The sequence below is a fragment of the Stegodyphus dumicola genome, chromosome 3 (assembly GCF_044657685.1).
Source record: "Stegodyphus dumicola isolate Sdum_Otavi_A_Nest chromosome 3, ASM4465768v1".
NCBI classification, from domain to species: Eukaryota; Metazoa; Arthropoda; class Arachnida; order Araneae; family Eresidae; genus Stegodyphus; species Stegodyphus dumicola.
This window is the reverse complement of record NC_140770.1, coordinates 250,749,521-250,761,619: the sequence shown is the minus strand read 5'-3', so window position 1 is coordinate 250,761,619 and position 12,099 is coordinate 250,749,521. Positions and strand designations below refer to the sequence as shown.

At 29.4% G+C, this 12,099-nt stretch overlaps 1 protein-coding gene across 11 annotated transcripts in view; it reads left to right on the top strand.

The window, feature by feature from the left end:
* Positions 1-12,099, top strand: part of LOC118191969 (uncharacterized) — a 205,433-nt gene that overhangs the window by 176,554 nt on the left and 16,780 nt on the right. For 9 of the 11 annotated variants that reach the window (XM_085814032.1, XM_085814029.1, XM_085814033.1 and 6 more), the window contains 2 exons: positions 2,599-2,718; positions 7,289-7,408. In XM_085814032.1, coding sequence (XP_085670158.1) covers positions 2,599-2,718; positions 7,289-7,408 — 240 coding nt within the window. Of the gene's footprint in view, positions 1-2,598; positions 2,719-4,823; positions 4,894-7,288; positions 7,409-12,099 lie in introns of those variants that run through there. The other 2 variants (XR_015040438.1, XM_085814034.1) reach the window with 2 other exon arrangements.

Below are 12,099 nucleotides of genomic sequence, written 5' to 3'. Positions count from 1 at the left end.
AACTTTCAATTATGTCAAATAGAATTTCCGATATATATTTACTAATATGTAAAAGGATCTACAAAGCGAAAGTGGAATTGCTGCAAAAAATGGATAAAGGCATATCCTTTTTTTCTCTAACCATTCCAAAATCTGTTTATCAATTTCACGCTGCTTTGCGGTGTGGGGGGAGGGGGAAACGCTGCGGCGCGCAATGAATTGGAAGTTGATCTGTCAGCACTATCCTTATCTTCAAAGCAGATGTTTTCATTTTATTTGGCTTATAATTCCTTACTAAATGTAGTATTTCATCTCAATGTATTCCGTCTTTGATATGATTTAAATCAAATTCCTCGTCATTATAATTTGCTTCTGATAGCGAAGAAAGTGACATGGAGGTTATTGAAAATGAAAAAATTTCGATTGACAAATTAGTCGGTATTCTCGACACAGCAATTATAGGACTTGAACAGTGGAACTTGTAACTGAACAAGAAATTATGTCTTTTTGTAGAATTAAAGAGAAAGTATTATTACATAAAACAAAGCAACTTAAACAACTTGACAAATTAGTCGGTATTCTCGACACAGCAATTATAGGATTTGAACAGTGGAACTTTGTAACTGAACAAGAAATTATGTCTGTTTGTAGAATTAAAGAGAAAGTATTATTACATAAAACAAAGCAACTTAAACAACTGACATTGAAAGAAATGTTTAATAAAGTAAACAAATAAATATTAAGCTTTTTTTTGTGTGTAAATTTTGGTACTCTTTAGACCATAATTGTTCTTTATTTCATAAATTACGATTTCGTATTTTAAATTTTATATTTCTGCATGCCATCGTACCAGATTTAAACTGATGATCTATAAATTTTCCTTCTTAATTCTTGGATTATAAAATTAGTAAAGAAAAAGGGGAAAAGATGCAAGGAAATACAGTATATGTTATTTATAAAGTATAATTATAATTTGAATAATCCTAAATATTGGGGTCAAAATGACTGTGTGGTTGCTTTCGTGTATTGAAAGATTTGGCCAGTTTGGTATTAAAGTGGTATATGGAATTTTAGTGAAAATGTTCATTACAAAATAATTTACAGTTGAACTCTGCTATAACAAACTTCCAGGGACTGGAAGTTTGGTCCGTTACATGTGATGCAATAAGAAAAATAGATTAACAAAAACATGTAAAAATTTAATGATGACTCGCATACATGCACTGCCCATGCCTAAAATAATTAACATTGTTACATTTAACAAAAAAAGTGAATAATGAATCTAATTTAAAAAATCATAATAAGATTTAATTACAATTATTATTACATGCAGTTATTACATTTGTCGGTTGATCTTTTCAAGTTCCATCATGTTAATAATTTTACACAATAAATTATTTAGCATAAATATTACAATTCAGATTCTTTCAAATTATTCATTTGTAACTATTATTATTTTATCTAATAATATATATAAACACTGAAAATGAATAACAAAAAATATTGATGACTTTTAACTTAGCTATTGAGTAAAAAATAATCTGTTGTAAAGAATATCCTATGTCTAATAAAAGACCTAAAATGAATGCAAAACACTTATTCAAAGGACAGCATTTATACTCAAACAAAACAAATCTATAGAGATCAAAGTTTCATTCCCTAAAAGAGGAATTAACTGTATACCCCCCACTTATGACTGGCTATTTTCTCCTTTCCAGAATAGCAGAAATTTCAACATTGCTATCATACCATAAGACCTGAATGAATGAATTGAAAATGGAACATTAATTGATATTTTGTGTACTTTGTAACAATTCACTATGGCATACTAATTTAGATAATCAGTAAGTAAAGCAGTAATCGCATTTTTGATTTCTGCAAAATTCATGATTAATGAATTGCAAAACGAAAATTAATGAATTTCCCATCCAACAACAAAATACATTTTCTTCACATTTGAGATTAAATGCCCTAAGGTCATAATTTTTTAAGGCAAAAATATACAAAATTTAATTTTATTTACCTAAAATATTGCCTTTTATTTATTTATTTTCTGTTTTGTTTGTTTGTTACAATATGGCTGATATGCAGATGATGCATTTTCCCCTCTCTCATTCTGGTCCCCCCCTTTCCACACAGTTACACTTTTGCAGACAATTTTGAAGTAATTGTATTTTTATGCTACTCTATGTTCACAAATCTGAAATATGCTGTAACATCTGACAGTATACATTTGAACCATTTCATAAAATCATATGTTTAAAAAGAATGGAATTTATCCTTCTAGTTTATTTATATAAGAAGACAAACATAACTGGTAAATATGTAAAGATAGACATAAAAATATGGCTCTGGATTTATCCTCTACCTTCCAAATATTAATAAATTTTGCAAAAATGTTTTGAAACAGTAATAATTTTATATCTTCTTAATCATACTAATGTATTTTCATGATCACAAAACCTCATTAGAAAGGTTTGAAAATCTGCAGCACATTATGAAAATATTTGCATAGCTGTTTGCAAGTGGTTTATTATTATAAAAATATATAAAATTATCCTGAGAAGTTTTGGAATCGGATTATTATATTAATGCTAATAAATATTTTCTGTTTTATAGAATACTCCCAAAACAATGAAAATGGAAAAACGAACACCCTCAAAAAAATTTTCACCTCAGAATGTGCAAAAAACATTTACTTCTAAATCATTGCAAGATGTTACTACGATTGAAATTAAGGTATTTATTTTCTTTGTATTCCTATATTTTCCCATGCAGCAAATGAATTTAAAAATCTCATAATGAAAACATGCTCTTAAATGTCAAATACATTCAAGGTTTTGTGGTGTTTAAGGTTTTTCTGTATTTTGCAATTTTTAATGAAGATGTTTTGAGTTTTATGTATTTTTCCTGTGCTGCAAAGTGAGAATGGAATTGATTGAGTGAGAAATATGTTTCTAATGAAATTTGAGGATATAAATTTAACGGAAATGCTGAAAAAAATGTAATGGGTTGGCAATTGAGTAATTGCGGATTTCACTCATAGATGGCTTCAGTTGAATTTTTAGGGTTGCAGACATAGTACAAATGTAAAACACATTTTGTTATTTAATAGTTGGCAATTCAGCTGTCAATCAGTAAAAAAAGTTTTTTGATCGATTGCGTAGTTTTTGTTTGGTGTTCGTTGAAAAATGAAATATCAAAAGGAACATTTTCGTCATATTTTGCTTTTTTATTTCCACAAAGGGAAAAACGTATCACAAGCTCATAAAAAGTTATGTGCTGTTTATGGTGACGAAGCCTTAAAAAAACAGCAGTGTCAAAATTGGTTTGTCAAATTTTGTTCTGGTGATTTTTCACTCAAAGATGAAAAACGCTCTGGTCGTCCGGTTGAAGTTGATGACAACCTAATCAAAGCAATAATCGATTCAGATCATCACAGTACAACACGTGAGATTGCAGAGAAGCTTTATGTATCACATACATGCATTGAAAATCACTTAAAACAACTTGGCTAGGTTCAAAAACTCGATACATGGGTTCCTCACGAACTGAAAAAAACGCATTTAACGATACGTATTAACAGCTGCGATTTGCTAAAGAAACTTAATGAAAATGATCCATTTTTTAAAACTACTGATAACTGGCGATGAAAAATGGGTTGTTTACAACAATATCAAGCGAAAAATAACGTGGAGCAGGCCTGGTGAACCAACTCAAACAACATCAAAAGAAGGTTTTGTTATCAGTTTGGTGGGATTACAAAGGAATTGTCTACTTTGAACTCTTACCACCCAACCGAACAATCAATTCTGATGTCTACATTGAACAACTAACGAAATTAAACAATGCAGTTGAAGAAAAGCGGCCCGAATTGACAAATCGAAAAAGTGTTGTATTCCATCATGACAATGCAAGGCCACACACATCTTTGGTCACTCGGCAAAAATTATTGGAGCTTGGTTGGGATGTTTTGCCACATCCACCATATAGTCCTGACCTTGCACCATCTGATTACTTTTTGTTTCGATCTTTACAAAACTCCTTAAATGGTAAAAATTTCAATAATGATGACGATGTCAAATCGTACCTGATTCAGTTTTTTGCTAATAAAAGCCAGAAGTTTTATGAACGTGGGATTATGATGCTGCCTGAAAGATGGCAAAAGGTCATTGATCAAAATGGGCAATACATTACAGAATAAAGTTATTTAGTTCCATGAAAAAATTGTCTTTGATTTTCTAAAAAAAATCCACAATTACTTAGTTGCCAACCCAATATATAATTTAATAAGCTATACAAGGAAGACAACAGATATTTTTTATGTATATTTTAGCCGTATTTTTTTTCCTGCAATAAATTTCTTTGGTAATAAATATTTTTTCTCCTGTAGTAAGATCTTTCATATAAGTGAAGCTTCTTTTATCAAACTAGAATGAAAAAAGAAAGAACTAGACAAAGAAAAAACAAAGCAAAAAATATTATATAAATAAGGACATGTTTAAAACATTAGAATATTCTCAAAATCTAATATTTCAATGTATAGATTTAAAAACAATTAATCCATTTAAATTTTAAACTGTAAATAATGTAAGGAGCATTATTTTCTTCATAAGACTGTTTGAAAAGAAAAGTTCAATGAAATATCACATTAATTTATAAATAAAAATTCTAGCACAAGTTTTACTATATTTTTGAGGAAGGAATTATTTAATTATTTCACATTTTATTGTAAAAATAATAATGTATTTATTTTAAAATAAGTTAAATTGTTATTATTATATTCTTCTTCCAATGCACACACACTACCATATTACTTTTAATTTCTTCTACTTTTCTGAAAGGAACTCAATCCTGGTTAAAAAGTACTGCTGTCATTTGATAAGGATAAGTGACAAAATGTTGTCTTCTTCAGTAAGTAATGATTACTGTTCCATAAACTTAATGGATTCCTGTACGTGATTTGCATTTCTGATATGACTAGGATTACTGATACTATTTCAAGTACTTTGCATTGGTTATCAGTCATTTTGTTTCTGCATGTGTATATGATAACATTCTCTGGTGATGGTGATTGTGTTTCTAAATAGGAAAATGCTTTGTGCTGTGTTATTGGGTTTGTTCTTGAATAGTTTTAGAATCATGTTAGCTTGATCTTAATTATCTTGAGCATATCTGAAATAATTTGAATTGTCATATCCAATGAGCTAAGCTATAGCTACATACTTTTAGGAAGCATAATGCCCTTAAATTGTGTAGCTGTAGCTCAATACACTCAAGTTCTGGGTTGTAGGCTGCCTTATATTTCAGATGAGCAGATATGAATGAGATATGAACATCCAGATGGTGTCCATTGTTTTATTGAGTTCATTTCATGATCTCTAGCAAATATTATCTGAAACAATGTGATTTTCATGCTGTCATGTATTTTGCTGTAAGAAAAGCACTTGTAAAAAAATATGTGGAAAATGTGGCAAACATATTGCCTATTACTGCATAAATTGCAAGTATGAATCATTTGTAAAATTACATCTGTTTTAATTTTATATAGTCAAAATTCATAGCGAACTTTCATTTCTTTTGTGAAATCTCAATCCTTCTTTACTATTCTACATAATAATGTTGGAAAAAAATGATTAATTCAACTGAAAATGAATATATATGCTATTTAGAAAATACATTAACATTTTAAAGAATTTTAACTATTGGCGTAAAAATTACGGTAATGGTTGTTTTTAAGTATTGAAACATTTGGTTATTTTAATGTTAAGTATATATTTATATGAAATTTTAGGGAAAATATTCATTACAAAATAATTTATACGCTTTTTTACTTCCCTGTACGAAGTAAAGAAAGTATTATATTCACAAAACATTCCGGTACCATATTTCATCGAAAATATTCATTTTGACCGCTATCAAATGCAATTTAGCAATGTTTTTGCTTGACATCTGTATGTAAGGACACGATATAGGACTCTTTTTCCTCAAACGAATTATAAAACTGATTTAAATGGAATCAGAAGAGATTTTTTTTGTGATGTCTATCTGTGCATATGTTTGTATCTCGCATAACTCAAAAACAAGTTGCCTCAGAAGATTGAAATTTTGTATATAGGACTGCTATTACATGTAGTTGTGCAGTTCCCTTTTTGGTTGCAATCGGCTGCACCAAAAGTATATAAGTATATATATATATATTTGTATACCCACTCTGTTACTGGGCTAAGTGAGCTCATTTTTTTTATTCTTATATGTTGGTAAATTGTGCATTTTTTGCTTTAAAAATCATTGAATCATGTTGTTCTTATGTTCCAGTTAAGGTTTTATGCCTTTATTTAATTTGCATGTTATAATTGTAGAATTGCCAACAATTTGAAAGTTGTTTAAGTTTGGCTAAGCCTAATTTATTTACTGTAGCAACCATATTTGCTTACACTTGAAACTTAGCAAAATAATGGATGTGTTGCCAATCTAGAGAAACTGTGCTTTGCAACAACAAATTAACGTCTTCTTTTATTATTGCGAATCAAATCATGCTTAATCCATTCTGGAATTATTATTTAAGTTATTAAATTATCGCATATATGGACTCAGCATAGCATCCACAACAAATAAAGTCAGTTTCTATGTTTTCAGTGTCTTACTGCCAAGCAAGACTAAAAGTAAACTTTCAGCTTTGTGCATGAAAAATCTGCCTTCTTGAGTGCTGGTTGAATTACTTGTTTCCGCATAAAAACTGTGATTTTAATTGTAAAACTTGTTTTAATTGTTTTTACTGTATTTGGTGTTTTATATTTTCTTATATCTTTCAATTTTTAATATAGATATTATGAGTTTTTATGTATTTTTGCCTTGTCTCGAAGTGAGAACTAAATCTGAAATATGCTGTAACATCTGACAGTATAAATTTGAACCATTTTGTTAAATCATACATTTAAAAACAATGGAATTTATCCGTCTGATTTATTTGCATCAGAAGGCAAAAGAAGGAAAACTGATAAATATGAAAAGATCAGCATAAGAAATATGGTTCTCGATTTATCTTCTACCTTCCAAATATTAATAAATTTTGCAGACACTTTTCCAAATGGTGATAAATTTATATCTTTTTAATCATGCTAATGTATTTTCATAATCACAAAACCTCATTTTAAAAGATTTTATAATCTGCAGCACATTATTGAAATATTTGCATAGCTACTTGGAAATATTTTATTGTTATAAAAATATGTATATTAATTATCCTGGGAGGTAATGAAACCAGATTATTGTATTTAAATGTTAACAAATATTTTCTGTTTCATAGAATTCTCCTAAAACAGTGAGAATGGAAAAAAGAACACCCTCACAAAAATTTTCACCTCGTAATTGGCAAAAAACATTTACTTCTAAAACATTGCAAGATGCGACTACCATTGAAATGAAGGTATTTGTTTTTAACCCTATATTTTTAACACAGAAAATTGTTTAAAAAATCTCATAATGAAAACATGCTCATAAAGCTCAAATATAAAAGTGGAATTTTATTTATTAATATTATCTTAGAAAGTAATTTATTCATGTCTTTTTTTTTTTTTCCCCCAATTGGGAGCGACAGACTTAATTTTTTTATTTCTAATGCTGGACTTCCTAATATTAAGTATTTTGTCATGAGATAAATAAACTAATAATACAAAGCTTAAAATATTTTGATATATTCTGTAGATTTAATGAAACAGCTTTTAAAATATTTTATCGGTAAACTACGGATAAAACTGCCACCTGAAAATTTCAAATTACTGTCTAACACTTCAAAGATTTTATCAACAATGTCCCCCCCCCCAAAAAAACAATAGAAATATTTAAAAAATATAAAAATAATTAACAACCCTTTTTTCTTTAACACATAAATAATGCCACTTAAGCAGGCAAAAGAATGAGTAAGGATTACAGTACAACAATTGGCTGCTGCTTTGACCGGGCAGAGGAAATGCGACTTGGTTTGGACTGAGTCAGTGGCGGACTAAGGCTAAAGCGGGCCCTAGGCAACATAGTAACTCCGGGCCTATTTTTCAGTCATGCCACATATATTGCATTTGCTTTTAAAGCATCTGGTATGTAGTTATATTTAATTATCAGATTCCAAGAAAAAAAGGGGAAAAATAATATACATGTACAAAAATTAAATAAACATAATTTATTAAAACAAACATAAACATAATTTATCAAAACAAGCAGTAATACCCAGATTGATTAGTTATGTTGCCTTTTTCTCACTTTAAATTCTGCAAACTCGTCAATTAGTTGTCAGAATTAATAGAGTTATTTAATAACTCTTTTTCTATATAAAGTAATGATAAACTATTTAATTTTTGTTCGCCTAATGAGGATCTTAATTTTTTTTTTATTCTAGCCGTTACTGAGAGTGATCTTTCTCTGCTTGCATTGCTTATTTGGAAGTATTAAATAAATTCTCAGAAATTATGTCTAAATTAGGGAATGTTTCAATAATATTATTTTCCTGAACCTGACCACATGGATACAGGCGAAATAATATATATATATTTTTTTTACTTTTATAAGTCTTAAATTGTAATACTTCATTTTTCAGTTCTGCTAGGTTTAAATCTTGTTCATAGCATTTTAATTCCTCTATTGAAGAGTCACTAACATCACTATCATTAAGAATTCTTTTGAATTTATTGTTAATAGTTTTATATCCCTCAAATCGTTTTTTTTTTAATGTTGCTAATTAAAGAATCACATACAACAACAACAAAAATATTAACTTTAAAATGTTCTTTGCCACTGAATCTTATTTTATGTTCTGGAATTTCATCATGAAATAGTTTTCGTATTTTCTGCATTAGTATATACAATATCTTTAACTTTTTCTGCTTCTTTTTGTAAATTGTCAAAATCATCTCTAACAGTTTGTATGAAATCTATCAAAGAATCATATATTAAAACTGCTGTATTTAGGGATTCGTCTTTTTGTTGAAGAGTCTTGTTTGAAGCATCTCTTCTCTCTAATATCTTTTCCCATATAGTAAGTAACAGTACGTATTCAAATGTATGAAGTTTTTTATATAAATCAGCAGCTTCGGACCTTGTTAATGGTTTTTCATCTTTGTTTGAGGAAAAAGGATGTAAACAATGTTTAATTTCTTCATAAATATATATGTGAATTTCTTCATAAATATATACATACCTACGTGACATATATCTTTAAGGATTTCACAGCATCGGAATGAGCAGACCACCTGGTGTCACAAATAGGTTTAATACAAGTGTTTGCTCTTACAAAATTTTTGTAATGCATTCCACCTATGTGTAGAACTTGAAAAAAATACGTACAATCCTGAACGTATTGAAAAAAGTGGTCATTTCCATGCAACTTTCGGCAGCAGTGTTTCCAATTAAATTTAATGAATGATTTGTGCATGGTATAAAATGGGCAGAAAAAATATATTGTTTTATTCTGGATTGAAGTCCCTTATATGTATATACCTGACATATTAAACACATTATCATAACTCTGTCTCCCTGCATATTTTACAGAATTGAATGGAGAGGGAGGAGCAGGGATAAAACCACCTGTTTTGGAATTTTTGCACAGTCTGTGCATTTTGCTTGTGTTAGAAAGTTTATTTTTCAGTAGACGTAAATGTACTTTGCTTCATTTGGATAGTTTTGTTGTTCTGACCTTTTTATCATGCCCTTGGTAGAAAATACCTAATGAATTAAAAGATGCTGAAAGTTTTTTTAAAGTCTTTTTGATGATAATTCTGCTTCAGAAACTGAACCTGATGAAGAATTTCATTCCGAAACTACATCCAGTTTATCTGACAAGGACTGGATTGTTTCTACTGAAACAAGTGAATCCGATTCGTCTGATGGAGAACCTGTTCATGAAACAGAAAAGGAAAGTAAAAATTTAGATCACGATTCTCAAGACTGCAAACTGATTCCATTTGCCTTTTTTCAGATATCTGGAGTGCTTTTATAGAAAACTGCTCAAAATGTTATAAACGGGACAAAAATATAACAGTGTATGAACAATTATTTCCCACAAAGATCAAATCCCGATTTATTCAGTATATGCCTAGAAAGCCGGACAAATTCAGCATGAAATTTTGCTACTGATGTGCAGTCAAAATATTTATTGAATGAATTTCCCTATTTGGGAAAAGACAAAACAAGACCAGCTGGAGAAAACAGTAGGTGAACATGCAGCTTGATGGAACCGCTGAAATTAGTAAAAGAAATTCAAGCTGCATTAGCAAAATAAATCATTCAAAAAGACCTTATTCTTTCAAAAAATATGACAGATGAGCTCTGTTCTTGTAAGATTGCTAAGCATAACAATATAATGCTTATGTCTTATCAAGGGAAGATGGAAAAAATAAGAGCATCCTGCTCCTGAGTGCCATGCACCCAACATTGGAAATCACATCTGATGAAAAAAGTACACTCGAAGTTGTGAATTTTTATAATTAGAAAAATATGGAGTTAATGTTTTGAACCTGATGGCCAGAAAATACTTAGTGAAGTCTTCATCCAGCCGTTGGCCAGTTCAAGTTGGGGTTTTTTATTATTTTTTTAATATTCTTGATTTGGCTGTGATAAATGCATGGATAATTTACGAGAAAACAACTGCATATAAAAATATCAGCTGTCATGATTTTATTTTGAATATGGCTGAAGAGCTTCGAAAGATGTACATTTCATCCAAAATTCACAAATTTTCTGTATCTAACGAAAAGAGAATCGGTATTGCGTCAACTCTTCCCATAACCGTAAACAATGCAAAATAAATGTATGCAGAGGCAACAATACTTTGAATACATATGAATACTGTAAAAAATATGTTTGTGAAACCTGTATAGGTAAAATTAAAAATTAGTAATCTCTATGCACTGCAAAACCGAGTAATGTTAAGTACTAATATGTGTAATTTTTAATGTATTTATTTTAATACTGAAAATTTTTAGAATTCAATTTATTTAATGATAAGAAGTTTAAAAATATCTAAAATGTTTTTTTTTTCTCTTTTAGCATTTTGTTATATTAAATTATCCTTCGATTAATATATTTACTCACTTTGCTTTATTTTGCTCTTTCTTACATTAAATTATCTTTTGGTTGCATGTATTAATTCAATTTACTTTATTTACTTATTAAACAAGCAAAATGTATTGTTATAAGCATTAACTTTATGTAATTTTATCAAAAAGCAAGCCTTTTTTTCTATTCTGCTGATTGTAGTTATAGGTTTTTGAAAAATGCTGTAATGCTAGTGTTAAAATGTTCTTCACAAATATTTCTCCTTTATTCTTTACCACTTCATTACTGTCTCCCAGGAAGGATGCTAATTCAAAAAACTTCTTAATTGTATTATCGAGATTTGATTCCTTTATCAAACAGCAGTAGGATTGTTTATTAAGAGTAGGTAGAACGCCTGTCATTAAATAGCAATGTTATGTTTCCATTAAGCACTTGAACTCTACCTTCTTTCAAGATGTTAAAGAATAATTCACTCGCTATCAAGATATTGATTTTACCAGGTGTGTAGAATTTAGGATCTGCTAATTTAATGTCATGTGGTATTGCTAGATTAAAAATATCCTGTTTAGATGATGAACTTATGTCTGTTATTTTTGGAATAATACATAGTTCTAAATCGTGACAAAAGATCTGTGTTTCCTTCGAAATGTGGGCAGAAATCTTATCTTTGATAGAATGAGCTCATCAACTTATTCCTGAAATGCATATTTGCAGACTAGAGTCCAGCAGGACTGCTATTCTGCAGAATTGCTGAACACATTCGACACATAAATAACAAACGTATTCAGTAAGGCAGTGTTTCCCACCTGGTATCACTAGATTAGAAATATCCAATTTGGATGAAGGAATTATATCTGTTATTTTTGGAATAATACATAATTCTGAATTATGAGGAAAGGTCTCTGTTTTGTTTGAAGTATGGGGAGAAATCATCGCCTTGATATAATGAGCTAATTCATTTTTTCCTGAAATGTATGTATGTTCAGATGGGTTTAGTTTACAAGTCCAAAATTCTGCACATTCTTTGGTTGCAAGATTCATCTGCGAACCAGAGTCCAGTAGGTGTGTTAT